Raw genomic sequence first — 26567 nt, 5'->3', positions numbered from 1 at the left:
AAGCCATGCTGTGGTGGCATACCATATAAAGTGGAGGAAGATGGGCACGGATGTTAGCCCCAGGCCAGTCTTCCTCAGCAAAAAAAGAGGAGGATTGGCAGATGTTAGCACAGGGCTGATCTTCCTCAAAAAAAAAAAGAAAAGAAAGGGAGCTTTTGGCTATAAGCAACAGAAAAGTCCATTAAAAGTAGCTTGAACAACAACAACAACAAAACATATCTCACATCAAAAGAAGCCTGAAGAAGAAGAGGAAGTCAAGCAGTTTCAGGTTTGGTTAATTCAAGGGCTCAAAAATATCTTCAAGAACCTAGGTTAGCTCTGACTTTCTGCTCTGCTTGAGTTGCTGTTGTGACCATCTCCAGTGGTGAACAAGAAGGCCGTGTGTGCCAGATGGGGCAGCTATGAGACAATGGAGACAATATCAACCTGGGTCCCTGAGTCACCATGTGTGCAGGGACCCTACCAACCCATATCGGGCATATAATGTCAGCAAGAAATAAAAAATGTGCACTCTATTTAAATTCCATCCCTTCTCCATTCTCACTCCCATTCTACACACATGCAGCACACACATACACTTTTATACTGGGAAAAAAAAAATGTGTGCTATTTTGCTTCTACTACCCTCCTATCATTTCACTACCGGTTCTGGCTACAGAAAGAGATTGGCGTAATGTCCTCAGGGATCAGACGGTGATGACTCCCAGGCCCCTCATCTGGGTTTTAACTGAGAGTCCCATCTCGATTTTCCCTGCATTAAGAAAGAAAGGCAGAAAATGAAAGCACTTGGAGCTTATTATCTTCGCTTCTTGCAGAAATGCCTTCACTGAATTATGAGTCGGGGTTATGCCAGTTCCGGGAGCTGATATGAGAACTGTCTATTCAAAATGCATTTCTGTGTCTTTTATAAAATCACAGTTGAGCACAACTTTGTTCACTGGATTACTCAAGGCCTCACGTGCGGACCAGTGAAACAGGCACCTGCTGAAGTTCAATTCCAGGGAAGACTTCACCTCTTCAGACCGGCTTGTGTTACACAGTTGTCATTCCCTGACAAAAGCAAGCAATGCAGTTTGCTTCTGGCCTTAACTATAAGGAAACCTGGGACCAAGCCAGGGCCCAAGCAAGGAAACAGGCTTACTGAAAGCTCCTGCAACATCCACTCCTGCCTTCTTCACACGGTCCCTCTTTTTTCTCCTAATTTTCAGATGACATGATATTTAATGTTTTCCAGCCTGAAGAATACAGAGTCCATCACCTCATACGAAGTCAGGAGCCCCATCCTTACCCTAGATCCATGTGCAGGAAAATGGCACCAGGAGACCATTGTGTGGGTCATCTAGCCAATGTCATTTATGGAAGGCCTGAGATGCACCCATGGATGGTTTCTGTTCGCTTACATTTCACATCCTGAAATGTTTAGGGCCAAAGGAAATTTGGGAGATTTCTCTAGGAAGCATTACTTTAGAAAAATCATGGAGATTAAACCCAGGTGGACAGCTGGGCTCTGCCTAGTCCACGCCTGTTCCATCCTCTGTGAGAGAAGACCTCTGCTAACAGGCTTCAAGCAGAATGCAAATCCATGAAAACAGCCAGCCCCACCTGTCCTTGGCTGATTCTTAAAACAAAACAAAAAACTTTACTTCTTATTTTTCATATTACAAAAGCAAGGCATGTTCACGAAAGGAGAAAAATCAAAAAAGGAGGGAAGGAAAAAGCAGAAAAGGTAATAAGCTAACACTTACTAGCATATTTTCTGAATTCCTAGATCTATGCCTAATCCACTTGCATATAAGCCTGGGAGGTGGGTACTATTACAATTGTCACTCTACAGATAGGACTTGGAGGTGGACCGATACTAAATTGTTTATCCAATGTCACAGCTCTCAGCCAATTAGTAATGGAGGCAGAATTTGAATCCATGGCTGTTTGACAAACTTTATTAACTTTACCTTGAACAACTAAATTACATCCATCCAGCCAGAACCACTGTACATAACTGCATGTGTTTCTTTCAGAGCCTTTTTCTATGTGTATGGGTGTGTTTGTAACAAAAGCAGATTTATACAATACATGCAATTTTGTAAACTGCTTTTCACATTTAAATTGAAGTTCTCAAAATATAAGTTCTCTGAGTATTTTCAAAGCCCTTTCAAAAGTCTAAATTAATTATATCTACTCCCAACTCACCTGACAATGATCAACTGTGTAATGGTGGGGGACATAATTCTCATAAAAATCTCCATTGGATAAAATCAGTAAGAACTCATCGGAACTCACAGAAGCTCATGGTGCAGGCAGGGACTCAGAACCAGAAGCCCAGAGTGTAGCCACTACACACACATGTGGACGTAGGCACATTCCACGGTCAGAGACCAGTAGTGAATGTCAGCATTAATGAACAATCGGCAAATGACATCTTGTTTCTAATGTCAAAAACAAAGCTAATTCTTTCCTTCTTTTACCCCAAATCAGTGGTTTTCATGAACACCAAGTACGCCCATGAAGAAGGACTAATATATTTCCAATCAGCAAATGCGTTTGAATGTCACGTGCTACACATATGTGGGAGAACCAAGGCCCAAGCAACGCTACTGTAATGTTTGGAACCAAAGCTCAGAATCAAGATGGTGCTTAAAAGAATAGATGTCTAACCTTAATAAATGACATGTAAAAAGCATTTGGGTTTGTGATTCTATTTTTTCTGTTGCTTCTTGCTGCCCAACATTAATCTTGTCCAGGTTCTGTTGTTAAGTTTTGCCTTTTTCAACCATACCTAAATATATGAATATGTCACTCTTTCAGACAGACACTGACCATACATCAGAAGCCAGAGAAACTGTGTTGGTGGAAACAGAAAGAAGGATTGTTGATTCTACTTCTGAGATTGGTATGTGGCTTGGAGCGTGTGTGGTGTGTGTGTGTTGTGTGTGGAAAGTGGGAGCCAGAAAGACTGTGAACTGGGAAACGCCTGTATTTAAATGTAAGCGTGGTGTTATAAATTTATATTGGATCTGATCCTATCTACAAAGAGAGAGTAAATTGCTCAATAGAGGTGCATCAATAGTAAGATAAAGAAAACGAACACATTCCAGCATCACACATAAACGCTCTGGGGGTCACTGCCTGTGTTACATTATCTATGGCACCTCACCTCGACATTAGCATTAGTAATTATCAGTTGCCTCTCTTTAGAAGGAAAACATGCTTTGGCAAAGTGCAGAAATTTCATTTCCCAGAGAACCACTGCAAGTAAAATTTGTACAGATATCACATGTGCAAATCTGTCCATACATAGAAGAGAGTTTAGAAATTTTTAAAAAATGCATTTGTGTGCACCTGAAAATATAACGTCTTTGGACCTGTAGTCCAACTTTTGTCAACAAGAATTAACCCAATATTTTGCACTTATTCTGTGCCTACTTGTTATCAATGCAGAATTGCTTACTGGAAGAGAAATACACTCTTTAAAAATCCTACTGTAACTTCTCCCCCTAAATAATGCTATATGTTTTCTTTCTAGAACTACAACAATAGGTTCTGTGACAAGAGTGCCTCCCACATGCCAAGCAGAGAGGCAGAGAGCCAGGTATTTTTGTGAGTTATCTCAATTAATCCTCACAAAAATCCTTTAGGAGTAGAACAAGGCTCACCAAGGCTCAGAAATGAGTCCCCACGTCACAGACCTACCATAATTTTGTCTGTGAATCTAATTACTAACTTAAACGCCACAGCTCAGGTCAACACATATTTATTAATCACCTACTGTGTGTCATGCACTGAGAAGCTAGAGGAGAAACAATGAAAGGATTTTCGATAAAATGGAGTTAAATGGGTATGAGAAAGGCAGACATGAGATACTAGGGGTACAAGTTCCTTAAATATTATGCAACACAAAATGATAAATCCTGTCTCCAGATGCTTCCATGGTCCCCAAATTGCTTCCTTACCAAGAAACTCCTTTACCCATTCATCCCCCAGCCATGAAAGCGCATTGCTTTGCCTGCTGTCCAAAGCGACTATTTCAGGTAATGGAAGAAATTGCAACAGAAGAAACATATAAACAAGATAAGTTTTCAAATGCATCTCTTAGGTACTATTCAGGACAAAATGAACAGAAATAAACAATCTTCCAATATCAGGTGACATATTTTATACTTTTCCACCCTGCGTTTTCGGAAGGTAGCAGAAAGAAAAACGCTCCTAAATCAGGGTTTCAAAATCAGATGCTGGTATTAGAAATAAGATTAACCTGGTCCCTTAACAATCAAATTTATGACTAGTAAAGGGTTATGAAAAATTCTATCTTGATGTCAAACGTAGGAAATACAAAGTCTTTGGAGGCATATAATGATAAACTGCAGCTTGAGCAATAAGCCCAGGGAAGGGAATGAGCAGTTCAAGAGTTCAGAACACGTGCATCAGAAAGGTGTTCAGTTAAAGAGAAGGCCGTCTCCAGACAAAGGCACCGAAAGGTCATCCTCATAGTCATTTCATCTCCACTACAATGGGGAAGCCTGTGCCAAAGTGCACACGTCAGGCCTCAACTTGCACACCACACGGAGGTCTAAGACTCACGGGGAAATTAAAATACTAAACAAAAGTAAATATAAAGAGTGCTGGCAGCAACGCCTAGATATTGCGACCTGGGCTTCAGTGTGATACGAACTGCCCCCCAACCCTTGACAAGCTTTTTTTTTTTTTTTTTTTTTTTCGGTGTGAGTGATAGATTAATTAAAGATTACAATCTATCTTCTTCAGAGAACTGGACTTGCAATCAGCAACTTCATTTTCTTTCAGGTAACTGCCCAACTTAAATTTGTTCTCCCAAATAAAATAATTTTCCCCATCCATGCAGCTTCAAATTCCATGTTCCAATAAGACAGTGTTCAGGATTTGCCCCATAGTTCAACCCTCACCTTTCAGCTTTCAGGAAGGGGGGAAAAGATGAATTTCATTTACTGATTATCAACAGGCTCCTGAGAGATAGGCGAGGGTTGTGGAAATGGGAAAGCAGGATCCTGACTCACGACCGCCTCCGACAAACTTCCGGAGAAGGCCAAGACACATGGCTTTCCATTTGGGAATGTTATCCACATGGGTAGATGATTCTAATTCTCCCACTCCTCTCTCCAAACCCATACAAATCCAGCTGCCCTAATCCAGCCTACTCACCATTCCAAAGGAAACTTTGTCCATTCCTGCCTACCCCACGGGAACTGTGGCCATGGGGACCCAGATTCTAACTCCAGTCCCCAACTGATGTAACTACAGCAGCAGTGCATAACTAAATGCCCTGTCCCTGCCTGTGTATGAATACGGGTTCTAACAGGTGAATTTGTTTCCAGTTACAAGTGACATGGTTTAGAGACCCCCGACCCACCAATGTCAGCATGACCAGTCGGATTGCGAGACACATGAGAAAAGCTAAAGCACACAATGACAATGAGGAAGATGAAAACAACTATAATTTGTTGAGGTGAAAGGCAGCTGGTATGGCAGTTATGGGCTCAGGGTCTATAGTCAGTGAGAAAACCAACTCCACCACTTAGAAGTTGTATGACTCAGGACAGGTTACATCTTCCTAGATTTTCATCTACCCACCTGAAAATGTACATCATATATAATTGGGGTGTTTCGGGATTAAGGATTAAGTTGGATGACAGACGGAAAAATCAATAGATAATGAATGGATGAATGGATAGATGGATGTATGGAAAGAAGGAAGGAAGGGACGGTATTGACGCTGATATTTAAAAGACTTGGCCTGTAGCCAGCACATAGTGAGTGCTCAGTAAAAGGCTTTTGTTGTTGTTATGCTGAGAACTCTGATCAGACCACACACACATGGAAATTAAAAGAGAAAAGATAATCCACATAAGCTACAGGCAAGTCACCTTCCCTTCTTCATCATTTGTCATCATTCTCCCCCTTTCCCATCGTGATTATCAACGTCAGAAGTCATGCCTTAGCTGGCTAAGCAGGCACAACCCCATGCCTGCCTGGGATTGCATTGATCTGCCTGGGATTGCATGGATTCGATGCCAAGACCTAATGGGGAAGGCTCAAATAGTACTGTCCTCGGCCAACGTCTGCACTGGGATGTGTATTGGCGGTGGGAAGTTGCTGGAAGAGGAAAAGAATCAGAGCAGGTCTGAAGCAGGGAGTACACACATGGCTCAGTGGGCAAAGCTGCATTCAAGGGTCACCTGGGCAGCCAATTCCTCAAATGACAAAAGGTCACAACCTCCCAGACCAGCCTGAGGAATACGGGCCCACTGGGGGCAGCTTCTGTCTCACGAGACTGATCACTCTCATTCTCAAAGGATTCAGTCATCATGAACTCATTTGGCTGAGAACCTCAGACCCTGAAATCAACTGTTGGTGAAAACATACAGTTTCATGAAGGTTATGACATTTACACTAAAAACTTAATTTAGATAGGGGCAGAAGTGTGCAGAATGGTGCCAAATTATGTCCAATGACATTTTCAAATGCATGTATAGGCCATGGGGGAAAATGCTGCCTAATACAACATTTTATGTCATGCTGCATGTATTTTAAATTTCAGGATAATAATAGTAGCCAGCATTTAACGAACGCCTAGTGTATACACGGCACAGAAGTAGGAACTTTACAAATGCTAGCTCTAAACTTCCAAACAACCTCATTAGGGCCCCCACTGTCATTGCTGATACCCAGAATACTAAGAACTAACACTGAATGCTTAGTGTGCATCAGGTGCTGTGCTACACACTTCGCATGTAAGACTAAACGCAGGACTTCCTGGCCCACTCTCAATTAAACATCCCCACTTTATCACTGAGGAAACTGAGTCCTAGAAAGTCTAAATTCCTTGCTCAAGGTCACACCTCCTGAAGTGGTAGAGATGGATTCTCTGCAACTCATGTGTGAATCTGTTCTTTCCCTGCCACAGCTGCCAAAGGAACAGCACTGGGGGAATTTCTGTAGGTGCACTTAACGATTATAGGAAAGAAGAAATCAGTGCAATCTCCCTTATTCAACAACAGTCAGCAGATACCAGCCAAAGTAGACCTTCTCTTCAAAAATGATTCAAAAGTCTGTGGCATCAGACACAAAGGAAGTCTCATTTCTGAGGACTCACTAATGTTCCCTTCCCCTCTGTTTCAAGGCAGAATGAGGGCCGGGTGTGTATGAAAGAGCTGCAGGGCTCTTTGCACATTGCACTCCTCTCCTGACTTCTCTTTGGAGAAATGGAATCCTACAATTAGATCTTAAACAATATGAGTGAGTAGTTAGAGCTGCAGTAAGGAGATGGAGAGAAGATAAAGCAGAGAGTGATTACCTGTATCATCCATCTCCTGGACTCAGAAAGAGGGGGCCTCGGAGACCTAATCCAGCCTTGTTCTCCATCACCGATCACTCCGACTCTGATGGTGGAGGCAGAACTAGCAAGTGATGTTATCTCCCTGAGCAGACCCTGTCCATCTGCAGCCTCTGTTCGTGGTGCAAGCAGTTCCATGCAATGCTGTCTCAATGCAGAGAAGAGACGATGCCAGAAGAGAGAGAATGAGACATAAACTGGCTTTTCAATTCTTCCTCCTTGACATGAACTTGGGAGTTAAGGGGGTGTCCATCTATAGTCACAATATAAAGCAATACTGCAGGGCATTCTCCCCAAATATGTGGTTTTGAGAGAATCACTATTTAGACTAAAGGGCAGGAGACAACTGGCCTCCATAGAAGGCCATCATGCCTCTATTTCACCTGCATTTCCTTCTAAGATTCCAGGATGCTTTTCTGGTCATGTGCCATGTCCTCTTCCACCCTTGGGTCCAATCATGCCAAAATTATCATTTTCAATTTTTTTTAATGGGTAGAAATTAGATGCGGTGGACATCTAAAACAAAATTGAGTTTCCAATGAAATTACAATGGTCATCTTTCACCATGAGTCTCTTGATGGTTTTCAGTTGGTTGTTTCAATAAGCCATGAGGATTTATAAATGCAAGTAAGATTTATAATAATGAAGAACAGCTAGTATATACTGGGTACATATATAGTGCCAGGTACTATGCAAGCTGATTTGTTCTGATTGGTTGACTGAATCTTCATAATATTCCCAGGAAGATAGGATTTTTCCATTTTTGATATATGAGGAGACTCAGAGAAGGGAAGCCTCCTGCCCAGGGTTGCAGAGCCAATACATCTAAGATGTCCACACTTCAGATAAGGAGCAGCCAAATAGTTCTGAATTTCATCTCAGAGATCCAATAATTCTAATATGCATTTTCCCAGCATGACTTGAATTATAACACTGGCTTATAGCCACCTTTCTAAGAACTCTCTTAGCATTCATATTTTAATTTTGGCAAATATTTATAGGGTTACTATTTTGTACCTGGCCTTATACTCATTACTGGGGGTCCAACTGTTAACTGGATTGATGCACATCTGACCTCATGGGGCTCACAGAGAAGACAAACATGTAGACAAACATGATGATCAAGTGTGCTAACAGTGATGGGAATCTAGAAACTTCTGAGAGAACATTCAGGAGTGGCACCCAACTTAGTCCTCCAAGACCAGGAAAGGCTTTCTGGAGGAATAACATTTAAGCTGAGACCTGAAAGATGAGTTGGAGTTAGGTCTAGGGATATGGGAACAGACGGACAACTTCCAAAGAGTAGAAAAATCATGGGTCTGTCATTCAGAAGAGCCCATGATTATGGCTAGCTATCTCTTACACTAGAAATCTTTCAAACGCTCAAGGTCACCTTCGAGACTCTGTCAGAAAATGTTATTAGCTGTGCTTCTAACTCATTTGGAATCCCAGACACTAAATGTGCATGATGAGGGGAGAAGCCTTTGTTCAAAAGGGGAGAAGGGCCAAACACTGCCTGCAGTGCCCACTGTGTGTCATTTGCCAACAAGGTCCCAGCCACAGGGCCACCTGGTCCATAACTGCCTCACCCACAGCTCAAGGACTTGTGCACATTAACCCCAAGAAACCAACAGGCTGCCAGAGAAAAGGCCCTCCTTACATTAGCCCCTCTCCCTCGCTCGTTTTCCATGTATAGTTGATGAGATAATAACAACTCATTTTGAGTCCAAACTATGTGGTTCAAGTATCCTGCTTCCTGGTGATCTTGTCTGCTCTGACAATAAATTTTAGGATATAAGAAGGGATGGATGGATTTTCCATGAGTAAAGTAAATGTTTGATCAACGTTGGAGAGCAGAGACCTGAAGTTATAACCCCTGGCAAGGAATGCCAGTGCAGATAATCTCTGTTGCCAAATACAGGCAGAACCCATGAGGATTTGGCAACCAAATGAACGGAGAAACAATTAATATCCTCTTAAGAAAATTAAAGAGGCTAAGCCACGATATGCACTTGTATCGATTGCCAGCCCATTTCTTCACGGAGGTGTCCAAATGGAGTGCCCCCATTTCTCGAAGTTTTATTTCAGAGCTCAGCGTGGCCACAGAATCACCTGGTGAGATCTGAAAAAGCAGATAGCTAACTGCCAGGTGCAGAGATTCTGACTCAAGAGAGCCAGAGTGGAAGGGGGAAATCTGCATTTCTAACAAGCACCTCCACGTGACTCTAATTCACACCCAAGTGTCACAGACACAGCCAGAGTGCAAGTTCACTTTCTTTGAAGGGTGGGGCAATGAGCATTTTGACTGATATTCTTTGCACTTTTAAGAATTCTATTGATTAGCATGTATTGATCTGATTGCATTTGCAAGCATATTTCTTTAAGTGTGCAGTGTGTTTACTCATAACTTAGAGTACTGTGCTGGGCACTTCACACTTCACAATGCTTTCTTCTCAAACAAAATAACCTTAAGAAGCCATTCCTCTCCAGATAGGTAATTCACAAAAAAGAATCCCAGCATTCCTTGACCAACCACTAGCACAGGCCATGCCTATTGTTATCTGAGGTAACTCCTGCAAAACATTCTTCCCAGTGTAAACATGGGGACTGAGTGGCTGATAGATCAATATATTACTTTGGCCCTGCTTCATTCGGTTGAGAAAAGCACAAAGTGTTCTGAAAACATAAAAATACATAACAGTAAAATCATGGCCCTAAAGACCTAGAGGATGTCCTTTTGAAATCAGCTACTAAACATTCAAGTGTATCCGTTGGTAATTTTGTCCAGAGAAACACTTGTACATGAAAATCTAAACTGAAATCCATTACTTGATTTTTGCCAGGAGAGTTAACAAGAGCAGGTAGGTTGTGGACAATGAGACAAAAAGTTACTGTAATTGGCAGGTTTAAATAATTTGTCTAATTATCCAACTTCATACATTTGGGAAAAACTAAAAGAATTGGTAGCAAAATACAAACAATAATTTTTGGTGTAAGATAGTAATGTATTAGATTAGATAGTAATATTAACAATCACAATCTTATTGCACAATTGTTTTGACCAAACAGGCTAAATAATTTAATCAAGAGAACCATCCTACCCTAAGGGAGGTCTGGAAAAGGGTTTCATTCCTTTCTTCTCATCCTAAGGAACAACAAAAAGGAAATCCTCATGCAATTATCCATCTTGGAGGATGGAAACGCTGTCCTTGATTTCGCTCTCCCCCAAGGCACGCTCCCAGGATTGCTGAATGTCAAAGTTTACATTTAGGCTGGGAAGCTAAAATGAGACCTTGGTTTAGTGGTCTGATTTCTGGCTATCAGCATCTTGAGAACCTAGGAAGTTTCTACCAAACATGTGCCAAGACTCAGCAGATATAAACAACTCCAAAGAACCACATCAAACTGAAATGTAATCAGCATTAATGAAACGAAGACAATTAATTGAGAGGGGATTAAGACTGCATACTGGTTTAAAATTCCAGTTCCAAACATGGATTGCAACGTCATTCCTCTGAGCCTAAGTTCTCTCACCTGTGAAATAAGCATAACCTACCTCATAGTGATATGAAGATTACATGAGACAATGTGCTATAAAATGTTTAGCACAGCTACTAGAATATTATAAGCAGTCTATAAATATTAAAAATAATTATGATCACTATCTCTATCAGCAGCTGGATGCGGAGCTCACCAGACTGAATTTCATAGGGTGAAGAATTTCAGATATCAACACAGAAACATCAACAAAACTCTAGAGAGTTAGATTTCTAAAACTGTGATTAGCACCACATGTTGGTTTTGCTTCCGTACATGCCTTGGGGTCACAGACACAACTATATTTAAGTATAATTGGTGCCCTTTATTATCCTAGGTATTTTCTAGTAGGCATTTAAAGACATTCTGAGAAGGGGTCCACAAGGCTTCATCAGACTGCCCAAAGGAGTCCATGGGACAAAAAAACAAAACAAGCAAACAAAATAGAAAACAAAACGAAACATATCTAAGAACCTCAGCTAAATAATGCAATAGGAGAGCTCACCTCTATGAGGCTACATTAGGATGCGCTTGATGAGGGGCCACTTAACATCATCGATTTTTATTAAAATTTATATGATGGAAAGTCCTTTTCTGGTCAACTGATTCTTCATCTGTGATGTGAGGAAGCTGGGAGTCTAAGATCTCCTGATTCCCAGGTTGTCTGACCTCTGCTCCTTAATGCTAAACATGAAGAACCAGCCACTGAAAACCAAAGAGGCCTTTTCATTCTCCTCAAACCCCTAACTAAAGTTCATTTTCACAAGCCAAATTTAAAAATCAATTAATAAATTACAACTGCCAAAGAATGTTAAAAAGCCCAAAGGCACCTGAGAAGTGCTTGGAAGAAACAACAAAGCATTAAGCCCAAGATAAATGGGTTTGCTGTGTGTTTACTGTAATGTTGACTTAGTATCCCACAGCAAAAATTCTCTTACCTCCACTTACCACAACTTTGTATGATAATAGCAGCATTAATTTTAAAAAGATCATGAATCAATCATGAAATCTGACTCTTGTTTTTATTGGCAACAAAACACTCTAATTAGCACCTTGAATAAGAGTGCTTTCTAGATGGGCATTGGTGAGAGCAATCTTCTGCTGTTAATTCTTTGCTAATTACCCACAGTAAACAAGGCTGAAATAGTCCTAGGCTGTGTTATTATCCTCACCCCTCCCAGTGACATAATCACCTTGAATCTTTGTAGGATGGGACAAGGCAGAGTTTCTCAACCTTGGCACTGCTGACATTTTGTGGTGGGGCTGTCCTGTGCATTGTAGGATGTTTAACAGCATCGTGGGCCCCAACCCACTAAAGGCCAGTAGTGGCTTCCCTTCCTCACCCCCCTGCCCCAGATGTGACCACCACAGATGTCTCTAGATATTGCCAAATGTCCCCTGGCAGGCAAAACCGTCCCTAATTGAGAATCACTGGAGTAAAGAATACCTTCCCCATTGGGTTATTATAAAGATTAAATGTAATAACACATATTTAAAAAAGGCCTAACATGCTGTCAGGTGCATAGTGGGACTGAAATATACATGGTTAAATACAGTTAGAACTGATCAATCTAAGGGATACAAACTGAATGGAAAAGACGTTTCTGCTACCAACGTGGAAGAGTGAGTTAAGTCAATGCTGTCCTCAGGTCCCGCCGAGTCTTTCTTCTCTAACAGAGCATTTTTCAAAAATCAACTTTGTTGAAATATAATTTACATATAATAAGCCACATCCGTTTAAAGTGTAGACTCTCCATGTGCTCTGACAAACGTTTACACCTGTGTCACACATCACCCTCACCAAGAGGAGGAGAGTTCACGTTTTGATTTGTTTCAAACTCACTTTGAAATAAGAACAGGCCACATGTTATATTCCACATCAAAATCTTTTCCATTAAATTCACAAGCTTGTGATCTGGCCTCTTGGAAGCCATTACTGGAAATGTTCCTGATTAGCACTCCACGGTAGTGAGCTTTGCCGGGATCTAGGGCGGGCTTCATGAGTATGAGACCAACATAGTCACACGGGGCCCCACGCTTGGGGTTTAATGCTTTGCAGTCACCTTCTTGCAATTCTCAGTAAGTCTACGTCTGAATTTGTGCTTTGTAAGTGAAGACCGATGGAACAATGGAGCATGTTCCAGGGGTTTGGAATCTTGACACAGATGTGTGTCTGCCCCACTCCCCACCCCTAGCTCCCTAGGAGCGGTTCTCAGCTATCCGCTCTCTGCCCACTGGCATCCTGGGCGAAGCCAGCCCTTTCCTCCCAGCCTACCTCTAGATCGCTGGCACCCTCAACCCAGGTTTCGTGGCAGTAGACATCTGCATCCCCCTGCTGCCCTGCACTCCTGGTGAGGGCCGGGGCATGGATATGGGGAAGGTCAGAGGTCATGAAAGGCTGCAGCTTTGCCCCGCCCTGGGCTGGCAGGACCATAGGGTGTTGGGCTGGTGACTGGGAAAAGGGCCTCTTGCTTACCCTGATCGAGGTCCTGAGTATGTCCCAGAGTGGAGGTTGCAATCCTTAGGGGATAGCTCTCAACTCGAGGTTGGGGTGACAGGCCCAGGGAAAGAGGAGATTAACTTGCTGGATCCTGGCTGGAATCCCACACGTTTTCATTTGCACTGGGTCTGCAAACGTTATACAGTCCTGCTGAGACTTCTCCTGTTTCAACATGTGCCTATGAGAACCACTCGCATTAGACTCCTGCATTGGTGCCCTTCTTCACGAAAGTCAGAGGAAGCATGGCTCAGTGCCACCACGCTTCCTGACGTAAGGATCAAGAACCACCAGCACCTTCAAAGCCATCGGATCAGCAAGAGGCCTGAAGCAACAAGCAGTAGCCCTCCAGGAGCCCTGCACTGACCCCTGCTTCTCTCTCCCTCCACCCCTCCTTCCACTATGGGTAGAGTCGGGACCTTCCGCAGGGTGCTCTGATCGCCACTCCTCTGTTCCAGCGTAGTCCTCAAAGAACATGTTAATGACCAGGGCTGTGCATGCATGCACCAAAACACCGTTGCAGAAACTCTTTCAACAAAATTACAAAAGCCAGAACTGCTCACTGGATGTCAGAGGCAGCTCTGATGATACATGTGCTCTAGGACCATAAAATATGATGTTCCAATCAAATGACAAATCATGCTTATAGGGTTTTTATACCTCCATTTAGAAGGGAACGAATTATACTTTTTTCCTCAGACCTTTTTCTTAAAGCAGTGCTCATCCTCCTGGAACTCCTGGTGAGTCTCAAGTCAGGACACCCTGTGTCAGAGTCAACACAAGCGGGGACACACTGGGAGAGAAGAAAGAGAAGCATTTGTAACCTGTGACAGGTTCCGGGCAGTTGAACGCTCATTCCAGCACACCACTGCCCATACCCTCTCTTGGGTCCTGGGAGTGGAGAAGCCTGTTTAAAAAGAGAGAAAATACTGCTGGCATTTTCTTAGTCACTGTCCTCTATAAAACGCAGTGGAAGCTGCAAGGCATTCTGGTACTCAATCCTGACCGAAACGTAGGAGTCGCAAGAACTATTTCTTGCAGGCAAATATTTTCTACTATATTCAGCCTTATAAGAAAACATAGGTACTGTCAAAAGAAATTAAATAATTCATGTATTTTAAACTCCATTGATAGATACTAAATATTATTTATTAAATTACTAATAATTCATTAGTTAAAAGACAAATGTGAAATCTCTAATCAATTAAATTTTACTAATTGAGTTGGATTTTAACGGCAGGAGATTGAGAAGGAAGTATCTGATGGAAAATAACTTTAAACAACAAAAAAAGAGCAACATACATGGTTATCCATGTATGGTTATCCATAATGGTCATATCTGGTTCCCATGTCATGCGTATCATGACAATTTTTCTTAAAAACCAACAACAATACCTTAGCAATAAAAATGGTAACTTTATAAAGAGAAAGAAGCACGAAGAGGGGAATCAGCGCAAAAGCAGCAGAGATTTACAAAGTGAGGTTTGCAGGCTAAAACACGGTTCATGTTATTTGATGTCGACTTGATAACTGCACAAATTGGAATTGCCACAATTTAATGAAAGTTCCCGTGTGATACACAAGAAACAGAAACCTAAGTGAATTGTGCTTGAGTATGGTAGCAAATGTTAATAAAATACTCAAGGAAAAAAATCCACTGGTATTTCTTAAAATGGTGCTGTGTTCTAGCCTGCAATTTCTTACCCTAAAACTCCTGCTCCTGGCTATATTCTGGGCCTCCCAGGAGAGCCCGGCCGCTGCAGGGAGCGCGCATGCAGCTGTTTCCTGATGCCCCGAGGGTTATGTTCTCATAAATCAGACGCCCTGTGCTGGGCATCATGTATGAAGGAAAACGTAGCATCTTTCTACAAGGAAGCGTGACTGCGACGTGCTGAAATCATTTCCATTTACTGAAGGCCAGTCCCCACCACATTATGAAAAACAGAAAGTCTTTTCATCCATGATGAAGAAACATAAATATGGAAGAATAACTCTTTTTTTCCCATCAGACTGTCTAGTGGGAATTAAAGTACCACCACCCAGATACAGAATACAAGCATTTACAATGCACAAGGACAGACTAGAGCTGCGACTAAGCCCGTGACCTTCAGCTCCCCAAACATTTATGCTTCGGTAATTACCGGATGGTGTTATTACGGGTGGCTCTACTGCTTCCTCTCTTTTAGAACCATTTGAATACAGTAGGGTGAGTGGAAATCTCAGCATTTGCTGGGAACTACGGTGTATCCACTCTACAGCCGTCCACTTAATAACCTTGAATTTATACACAACAGTACATATTAAACACTATGAAAAGTTAACATTGTAGGCCCTTTGGTTTAGATATGTGGCTTTAAATGAAGGTAGTAATTATTACTATTACTATTACTACTGTCAATAAATGGAGGTTGGTAAGCCACTGCTCTAAAAAGGATTTAATGCTTCATTTCTGCTCACACCAGTACTAGATTTTAACCCCACTGGATATTCAATTCCGACACCTGACTTTACTACCCTGAGCTCTTCACTTGTAACTTTGCCCGTACTTTTTACCAAAGCTAGCAGGAGCATCTCGACTACTCAATTACTTATTAGTGTTGCTATAGAATACCATTTCCTCTTGCGGCTGATAAAATATTAATCAAAAACAGGAACTGAGCGATTCCTCAGTGTAGATATCTTCTAATGGTAATACAGGGAGTCAAAGAGAGATCTGGAGGTCATATAATAGCTTCTGAAGAAGGCAGAGAGGAGTGACATCCGAGATAGAGGAAGAGATTGCAGGCAGAGCCCAGCGTTGGGTGAGTTATTACCATTCAACACAGAAGAAAACTGCCAGAAATGTGAATGGAGGTGACTTGCGGGAAAAACCTGGGTCTAAGAAACACTCAGAGAATAAGGTTTTTGTTTTCCTTCAATATAGAGCAAGCCTTCAATTAACCAGAATGGTGTCTTGATTTAATCAATGTTTTTTTTATTCTAACCCTCATTTTTCAACTACTTCCAGGCTTCATGAATCTACTTGCTGACTTAGTAAAGAGAGTATGACAAAGACAAGTGAATCTCAAATCGACTTCTGAATTTCAAAAAAAATGTCTGCAATCTCTTCCCTTCTCCTCCATAGTCTTGTGTACGTGGAGAGAACATGGGCTTCAGGTATAGACAGCCGTGGGTTTGCAGCCAGCACTACTACTCACTATAAGGTGACTCATTGGCAAATTACTTAATCTTTCTGAACCTCAGTTTCCTGAAAATTTGCAAGATTTGTCATTAGTCTCAAATGCTCACTTTCCCCATCTCCAGTATCAAAACTATATACACACCAATAAAATGTAGACGAATATCCACCACACCCTACAAGCTAAACAACACACACACACACCAGTTTTCATAGGTCTAGGGTTTAGGGTAAATTGCATATTCTTGCAGGTTTATTATACTAAAAAAAAAGTTGTTTTTTATTTCTTAAAGCATTGACTAAATACTCCCTAATACTTTGAGTACTCTTTTCAATATTAGTGAAATAAAAGGACACTTGTAAATGTAGGCATCTTGATAATACCAACAAACTAAGTTGGAAACCAATATGATGAATCCCATTCCTTTGGTTAATGCCTATTTAGAATTTACTTTATGTACATTAGCACATTTAAGTCACTAACCTGCATGGCAGCCCTGTGATACAAGTAGAACTCTGACCATTTTTCAAAGGAGGAGGCCTAAACAGTAGATGATTCACCCAATTTTACTCAGCTGGTAGACAGCAGTATCAGAAATGAAATTGAGCCATGCCTTTTAACTCTCTCTGCCTCTTCCACATTCTCCTCATTCTGGTACTCTCCAGGAATATCCCCATCACCACCCACTCGCTCCAGTTAAAAAGTAACATCTAAAAGCAGAGAAGAGCATGAAATATCTCTTGAGGATTCTCCAAGATCCAATGGGATTAAGAATTAAGTTATGTAAGTAAGCTGTCAAAAACTTTAAATCTAGAAAGTCATTTTATCACTACGCAGTTAAACAGAATCAACTCAATTCTCCTTCAAGACTCAAGAAGTGTGTTTCTAGAACGGTCTGGAGGCACTCTCCTTCCCCCTGTGAGTTCAGTCCTTCATCCAGTTCTGCTCGCCCGATGACCCACCAACACCGTTATTTATTTTGAACTCTTTTGGTTCCTTTTGCTTGTTAACACTGTGGCAAAATGCAAACCCATTGCTCACCTATCAGACACCACCAGGATGCCCCTTAGCTTAGAAATGCTGGGCCTTCACAGGCCTTGGACAAATAGGCAGTTCATATGACAGGAGGTCCATTACCTACCTCTGCGATTTGGGAGGGTGAAAGGTCCACTCTGATACAGGGGTAGCAAATGCACGGATTCGTGATACTTTCCCCATGCACCCCATCCTTCATCACAAATATTACCAACCAACCAGGGGCCCCCTGGTGCCCCCACACCCCAGCCTGGACTCAGCCTCAGCATCCTTTTCCAATGGACAATCTGGACAGCCACTGCTCATTTGTGTTCAGCATCCAAGATGACACTTATCAGCGATTTTTGTTCTACAAAAATCCTAGAAAGGTAAGCTATCTGCTTTCTAATACTTGTGTGTAAAATACGTGTGCATCACTGGTGGAGCTTCCCCCTGCTTCCTCATCATCAAACACTGGAATCAAAAGTCTCAGACATTACAATCCATTAACACTGTGATATGCTGCTCAAATCACTCTTTTTAATGTGTGTACTCTTAATTACCACCCACTTTTACATCTAAAAAATTCACTCTGAGTTGAGTGTTTCTATCAAGATTTTGGCTCTCTTCAGTACAATCCATTAGACTGATAAAAATCCACTTTAAAAATTTAGAGTCTGGCCCAGCAATTCCACACCTGGGAATCCATTCCATAGAAATAAAAGCATCAGTCTGGACATATGAACAAAGATGCTTATTGTACCACTATGTGAGGCCAGGCGGGAGTGCAGGGAGAAACCTTTGGAAACTAAAGGAATGCCCTTCAACATGTTCAATATGGGGGATGAGTGCATAAATCATGGCATGTCCACATCAGGGAATATCATGCCACAGTTGGATGAGAACAGAAAGATGCAGAACAGTGTACATAGAACGATTCTATGTTTTACCAAGCAAAACTACCAAAAAAATTTCAAAAACCCAGAATGTGTATCTGTTCATACATAGGAGATACACATATATATGTAAAATATGAGCACAGAAAAACTTTAGAAGGAAACATATTAGATTATTAACCCGCTTTACCTTATATGGAGGGGTTGGGGAGGGGGTGGGTGAGTGAAGGCAGAACTAAGCCAAAACATAATAAAAATGACTGTCCTAAACATGAATACTCTCAGAACAATACACTTACTAATAATAAGGAGAACGAGCAATAGCAAAGAGTCGTGCAGCCCTCAGTACGCCCTAGGCTTTACCTAAGCATTTTAACACAGAAAATGCTTTTCATCCTTACAACTTGGCGAGCTTGGCAGTACTATGATCCCCATTCTATAGATGAGATAACTGAGCCACGAAGACCACCCAGCTAATAAGAAGAGCCCATCATACTTGCTTCAGACTACATCTATATCTATAATTTACCTGATTTATAAGATTAAACTAGAAAAAAGGCAAAAGAAAAATTAGACATCCACTTTGGTAAGTGGTGAGAAATCAGGCATAGAAAACAGTGATGGAGTTTTCGTCAGACGCCCTGCGTGGCACAGGCCACCTATCCCACACTGTGGCAGAGCCCAGCTACGAACCACCGTGCCTGTGAGTTCCAGCTAGCACACACAAATGCCCCTGAGCAGTGGCTGGAATGGTCATTTTATGCACAGTGAAATCGCAGGCAACGCGTTCCTCCACCACCATGTAAAGGGAATTCCTGCCTTGAAGTCAGCCCCCTTGTAGAAAGCAGCCAGTGTTCTGGCAAGATGGAGACCTCTCTGAAGGTGGGGACATGCTCGTCTTTTCACCAGAAACCTTCTCCCTGACCAGTGGGGATTTGTATCCACTCCTCTGGAATGTGACCTCCATGAGGGCGGGGACTTGCCAGGTGTGGCCAGCTACTATTTCCCCAGGGCCTAGTGCCATGCCTGGTCTACAGTCGGTGCTCAGTGAATCTCTCTTCAATGGTGAAATCTAGGAGCTCAGTAAATATGTGTTGCTGATGCTAAAATGATAAGTTCCCACAGTGCAAAAATGGACAAATTACTCCTAAAGGAACTGTGTGTTTTATATAAACATAACATTTCTGATAATCATAAAAACAGCAGTGTCAACTGCCAAATATTAAGCTTCTATTTAACAGGCACTTCCTAGACCCTGTATGTATATATTGCATGTAAATGTTACAAGAATATTGGAAAGTACACATTATCATTTGTTCCCATGCAACATGGGGAGATTAAGGCTCAGAGTGTTTAATTTCCTTGCTCAAGGGCATACAGCTAATAAGGAATGTGCCAGAATTCAAACTCAGGACTATCCCTTCTCTTTCCACTCCGGCTCTGTGCTCTGCACACATATGCTCACTCACTAATAGAGACAAAATAAATTAGGTACCCTAGTCGCTTCACTTAAAGTTAGATATTCAGAGTAATAAAAAAAAAACAAAGGCTGTACAACATTGTTCTTCATCCAGATTAAAGCAAACCCAGAAGCCAAGTCAAACAGATTCATAACACAACTTGTGTGTGTTGTTTAATGCCTGTCCTGACACGTACTCAATGCATAGCCTTCTCTGGCCACGCCGCCTCATGCTTCCAACACACAAGAATCGCATAGAGCGCTGAGGACAATTGACAGATGTGTTAATGCAGGGGGATATCTCAGTTTCCTCCCTCTTCGGACCACAGCATGACAGTTGTAGGATTCAAATCCATTTGTATCCCCCGCTGAATCCCACATAATTCAGCAAACATTCATTATGATGCCATAATGATATCACTCAGCCGTAAATACATACACTAAGAGTCGAACAAGACATTCACATTCAAACATAGCTGGAAATAATTTCAGTTCTGGTGATTTTCTATTGCTCATTCTATTACTTTTCTGTGGACACTTAAAATGGTAAAATACAGGTGAAAACCAAGAATACAAGAATAAAGATATGTGTGTGTGTATGTATGTGTGTATGTGCGTGTGTGTCATAGCTTCCAGTTTAGCAAAAAAGGAATTGGGGTATCAAGTTACATCTGATAAATATTTTGTTTGAGGAAAAAGTAATTTAATAATAGATGAGAAGCTCCTTGATATTTCAATTTCAGAATACTGATTCACACCATTGTAAATGTGTCCAAGATTTTAATATTCTGAGATAACTGCTTCATATTTGAAGGATGGCTGCTCTGATTTCATAAATAAGAAACATATGTAAGAATTTTTCGTAAAACTTTTAAAAATATACAAAGCAAATAGTGCAGTTAAAATTAAAACCACTTTAAATTCATCATTCTTAAAGAGGAGGAAAAATGATTTCTCAGGCATCAGACCCATGCTTCCAGAACAGAGCAAACAGATATCGCAAATAACATGACACCAATAATGACAACGTTAATCTTGATCCTTTTCTTATACTTCTCAGCTGCAGACAGAATAACACCGTTTGTCTTCAGCCTCAATGATGTATCCATTAACAGCTCTCTTCCTGTAGTATTCAGACACCTTGCAACGGATTTTTGAATTATGTAAATGGAAGTAGCTTTAGAAAACCCTCATGTTTAAATTATGCTAAATAAGTATTCTTCAGCTGGACTTTTGCCTGTGCAAAACATATATATTTTGCAGGCATGTAGGAAGGGCTCAGAGGAATACAAGAAGACGGCACATGTGCAAAATGGAGAATGATGTTTGAGGAACAACAGTGTACAAACAAGCCAAGTATGCAGGACATTCTAAATATCCGGACATTCTGGAGGGAATTTGAGTTCGTACATTTGCAGAGATGATGTCAATTGTCTAAAATGCTTCCAAATGTCCAGAAAGCTCTGAACGTGCGAATTTAAAATGGATGGAAGTCCGACTGCAATAAATCATGGAACATCCATACTATGGAATATTATGCAGCTATTAGAAAAAATGAGTTAGCTTTTTATCTATTGACCTGGAGGGACGTCCATGATGTATTGGTCAGGGAGATAAGCAAGCAAGGAACAGCGCACAGTGCATAAACAGGCCAGCATTCTTGTGAAAGCAAACAGAATACCCTCCCTATATTTGCCATAGATGACCCTTTACGGATGGAAGAGTTTGGAGACAGTGTGAGGGGCTCCTGGTGGCTGTCAGCTGTGGTCACTGGGCTTCCGGTATGGCTGGGGGACTGCAGAAAGAAGGAGGGATGTCATGAACTTTGTTTCCTGCCATTCATTTGCATGGTTTCATTGACTGTGGTGAGCACATGCTAACATTTAATTTTTGAGAAAATTTTAATAAAAGAGATGGGGGAGAGGAGGGAGAGAAACAGGAGACCAAAGGGAGGAGACAGAGGGGAAGGCAGAGTCAGGGAGGGAGGAAGAGAGGGAAAGAATGAGCGAGAAAGAGAGAGAGAGAGAGACATAACAAAGCAAAAAATTCCTGCTGGCCAAAGATGGTTCACCATCAGGAGTCCTTCTACTGTGCCAGAATGCCAAGGTTGGAAAGTTTTATTCTTGTCTTTTTTGTTTTTCCTAAAGTGAATGTGCTGATTTATTTGGAAGAGGACCCTTTGCCCTCTGCAAAGCCACCTTGACAGAAGAAACTGTTGCTGAGGTGCTGAGCATGCAGGCTTGGTGTGCATGGAGCCCGGCAGGTGCGAAGGCAGGTGCAGAAGGGAGCTGCGGTGGGGAGATGGGCAGAGACCGGGATGAGATCAAGCTTATGGATGCCTTCCACCTCACCTGGGCACTGCCAGGGCTGGTCAGAGATGGATATGTGAGCCTCCATGGTCCCACCTAAGGAAGTCCCTAGGTGATGTGCAAGTCACCCATCTCTCCTCAGAGGTACTTCCACGAAAATGAATGATCACAAGGCCAAACACATCATTAAAAAATAAATAAAAAAAAGAGCTGATGTTTTATTTCAATGTTGCTTTCAGATGCAAATATAATTCCTTTTAACTCAAGTGTTTACTGAGCCCCTCCTAGGTGCCTAACCTTGTGTTTATTATGAAATTGCGTATCTTAAACTTCCCCACACAATTTGAGGGCCTTTTTATTTCTGATTATAAAAGTGACAAATTCATTTCAGAAAATGGTCAACTATAGGAAAATATTTTTTAAAAATGACAAAATTGCCCATAATTCTCCAAATGCAGGGGATGGCCATCTTGTTACACGCTGTATTCCCAGCACCAGCACAGTGAGCGGCACATAATGGATATCTCATCAACGTTCACTGAGAAAAGGGAGGCAGGCAGGCAGCTAACTTAGAGTAATATTCTTTATGTAAATCCATTTTCTATGCCTGTATTTTTATATAACAAGGAAACCACCCTGTACATATTGTTTTTCAAATTGCTCATTCCACATAATAATATATAACAAGCCTTTCACCAACGTGAAATGCATTTTGTAAATGCATCGGAAAACCCTGGCTCTCTGGCCCTGGAGCAGACAGTACCTGGTATACGTGATACCCGGGGAGGCTGGTGTTATTGCCGCTGAGAGCCCAGAGTGAGATGACAATACTCTCTCTAAATGTACCAGGGCCGCATCAGTACATTAGGAGCATTTCCACTCTGTCACTTTTCAGGTCACTGCACTGCTCTTTACGTCTACAAGTGGGAAAAAAGTAGTGAAAACGTGCTGAGGAGAAAAATTTCACGGGTCTAGTAGTGAACTCACAAGCTGTTTCCAAGCAGTTTTACACACACACACTCAACGGCAGCTGCTGCACATAATTAATGTGCTAATTATACATAATTATTTAATTACTAAAGGAGGGAGTCAAAGCAAGCACAAGAGTCAAGACATGAACATCCGCTCCTTTAACTCTCTACAATATGACGATCTCGCAATTTCTGAAAGTCTCTAAGTTTTTGTCTGATATTGAGGGCTCTGTAAACAGAGAAGTCTTCAGAAATGTTTTAGGGATATTATTGGTTGGATGATTTTGAGTCATTCCACTAACAGAACTTTTAAAAAAATATATGGAGAAAATTTTGTTGTATAATTAATCTCTGCAATGTTGTCTGAATCAGGACTTGTTAACAGACTCCTGGGAGTAAAGTTTCCCAATGGATGTTCCAAAGAAGGCTGGTCCCCCACAAAATGATTAAAGGGAAAATAAAGTGAGGGCTAAGTGGAAATATAAGTTTGGAAAACACTATTTATGTATCCTGTGGGAGTTCCATATAATACTGTCCCATAAAATATAAAATTAAAAAGTGTATGGGTAGGTGATAAGTGGTCATGATATAATTTGGAAAAGACTGTATTCTTTCCCCTTCTTAGGGAGGTATAAGATACATTTGCATATAAAAGGCTCTGATAAGTACTGCATTTCTGCAACAGTTTAGAATACAAGAATCCTTCTTTATTTACCTCCTCTGTGCATCTATAAACATCAGTGGAATTCACATGCAATCCGTATTCGAGGCCAGGCTACTAGTTTACTATCTCCACTGGATCATTGATTCATCATAAAGTAAAACTTCATTTTGAATTTGAACCCAAAGTCCCTGCTCAATAGGAACAACCTTACAATAAGATACTTGAGAATCTAAATCAAATTCTTGGATGAACCTCAAGAAACATCACTTTCCACCGATTGCTTCTCTTGTAAACATACCAGGGCTGTGGATACACTACCTCGCCATTTATTTCTATGACCAAATAATTAAATCTTTTCTCAAACGTTAGCCACAGTATTTCTTAAGAATACTACAGGCGCCACAAATTAATTCCACATTGAAAAAGAACAGCCTCCCACTTATATGGAAGATATAAATTAGCATATTTGGAGTATAATTTATTTTATTAATTTGTTCATTCATACTGTCTCTCTCCAAAAATGATTCGAGGTATCCTTTTTTTTCCTTTCTTCTTTTTTAATGCTATCATCAAAATTCAATGGGCCTTAACAAACGGAAGGAATGAAAACACAAACCAGTTGGATCCTCCAAAGGCACATCTTCATTACTTTTACTATTTAACTTTAACTTTTAATCTTGGGCCATAAAAACTGTCCTAATAAAAGATCCATAAATATATCTCCTGAATGTGCAAAGGAGCGACTTTGATGACCTGAGAGCATATGCTGGGCTCTTTTTGCTGATGGGACTTAGTACCTGTGACTGCCTGGCATGTAACAGCGAGCAAGATATGGATAGAGGTAAGTGACTCCAGATAGAAGGTTACATAAGAAGTGAAGGGAATTGCTTTTGCTTTCATTTTTAAATTTCATTTCAAAAGGAATGAAGCAATATCCTTCATTTATTTTCAAGCCAGTCGGGCAGATTTTGGCATCACTAGTTTAAGCAGTTTTGAAAAATTAATTACACAATGCTTATGTATCATGACATGAGAGCCTGGAATGTGGGTCTCATTAAAGTCCCACCTAGAAATCTCTTCTTCAGTTTTGCTCTGCACATCATAGGGACTCAATTCTTATTTGCTAAATGAACGAACGAATGCACTCCATTTGTGTATTGCTTTTCTAAATTCTGTTTCTAATCACACATTGAATTCTAAAGTAAATATAATTAATTGCCAAATAAATGATTTCAGATTATATAAGGGGTTTTCTTGAACATGTTTAATTCAACTGAACAACATTTTTAAAATTAAATACACTCAAAACTCCACATTATTTTTCCCTCAAACCTTTTTCAAATTAAATTCTGAAAACAAATATACTTTTAAAATTATATTATCATCATAGTGCATTTCTGCATGAACAATATATAAGGATAATGGCTTTTATAATGTGATGCATAAATACAAGTTCACAGGAACCAGCAATTTATAATATTAAATATTGAGATTTTTTTCACTTATATGGCTTTTTTCCCTTTTCTGTAACTGACTATTCTGCAGAAACACTATAGGTCCATGATACTTGATTACACCATCTTGATTACCATTATTTTTCTAGCTTTTTTAAATTAGATGCAAGTAGCATTTCTAAGTTTAGAATATTGGATAGAATATCCTGTGTTTGAAGCCAGTGTTTCTAAAACTCTTTATTTCTTATGCCCGGCAAGTTTGACACAACTTCTCTTCATATGTGAAGTGGATCTATGTGATCCTATCTTACATACTCAGTGGAGAAGAATGTGTAAAGAGAAATGGCTGCCTGTTTCAGCACTAAACGAATAATCTGTCATAAACAGCATGCTGTATTTAATATTCAGATCAAGACATCCCTGTCTCATTCCAGCAGACCCTCCTGACAAAAGCCATCCCACGTCTGCCAGGAGTATCGAGTCCAGCTGAGGACAAATTTCAAGATGAACCTGAAATCAATTTGCCATCAAATTCTCATGCCTCTCCCAGACTATCTGCAGCATTTTAATTACAAGCACCCTAGGCGGGGGGTACTACAGAAATTGACACTTCGCTCCTACAATAAACTTTATTGGCAACCTCTGTCTGAAGGCAGTACTCAACTAGAATAACAAGAAATATACAAGGATATGTGAGCAGGGAGGTGCTGTAATCACTCTGACACCATTTTGTTCAACGGGTCTGGGCCTTTCTTAGGCAATGGGCTTGGGAGATAGAACGCCTGGCTCTCAGAAGTACCAATGGCCTTCAGATTAGATGTGCCTGGGCCGGCCCCATGGCTTAGCGGTTAAGTGCGCCAGATCCGCTACTGGCAGCCCGGGTTCGGATCCCGGGTGTGCACCGATGCACCACTTCTCTGGCTATGCTGTGGCCACGTCCCACATACAGCAACTAGAAGGATGTGCAACTACGACTTACAACTATCTATTGGGGCTTTGGGGGAAAAAAAGGAGGAGGACTGGCAATAGATGTTAGCTCAGAGCCGGTCTTCTTCAGCAAAAAGAGGAGGATTAGCATGGATGTTAGCTCAGGGTTGATCTTCCTCACAAAAAAAAAAAAAAAAAAAAAGATTAGATGTGCCTACCATGTCTTAGAGCTCTGAAAGGTCCTCAGATCCTTTTCCATAGGACAGCAAGGTATCATCTTATTCTCTCTGTGTT

At 41.1% G+C, this 26567-nt stretch overlaps 1 protein-coding gene across 6 annotated transcripts in view; it reads right to left on the bottom strand.

The window, feature by feature from the left end:
• Positions 1-26567, bottom strand: part of WWOX (WW domain containing oxidoreductase) — a 739856-nt gene that overhangs the window by 361241 nt on the left and 352048 nt on the right. Inside the window, exon 9 of one of the 6 annotated variants that reach the window (XM_058528332.1) lies at positions 6997-7510. The exons of the other annotated variants lie outside the window; for them this stretch is intronic. Within the exon in view, the coding sequence (XP_058384315.1) occupies positions 7250-7510 (261 nt within the window). The 3' untranslated portion in view covers positions 6997-7249. Of the gene's footprint in view, positions 1-6996; positions 7511-26567 lie in introns of those variants that run through there. 6 annotated transcript variants of the gene reach the window in all.

This window comes from Diceros bicornis, chromosome 32, assembly GCF_020826845.1.
Source record: "Diceros bicornis minor isolate mBicDic1 chromosome 32, mDicBic1.mat.cur, whole genome shotgun sequence".
NCBI lineage: Eukaryota > Metazoa > Chordata > Mammalia > Perissodactyla > Rhinocerotidae > Diceros > Diceros bicornis.
The sequence above is the reverse complement of the archived record's forward strand: the minus strand, read 5'-3'. Positions and strand labels throughout refer to the sequence as shown.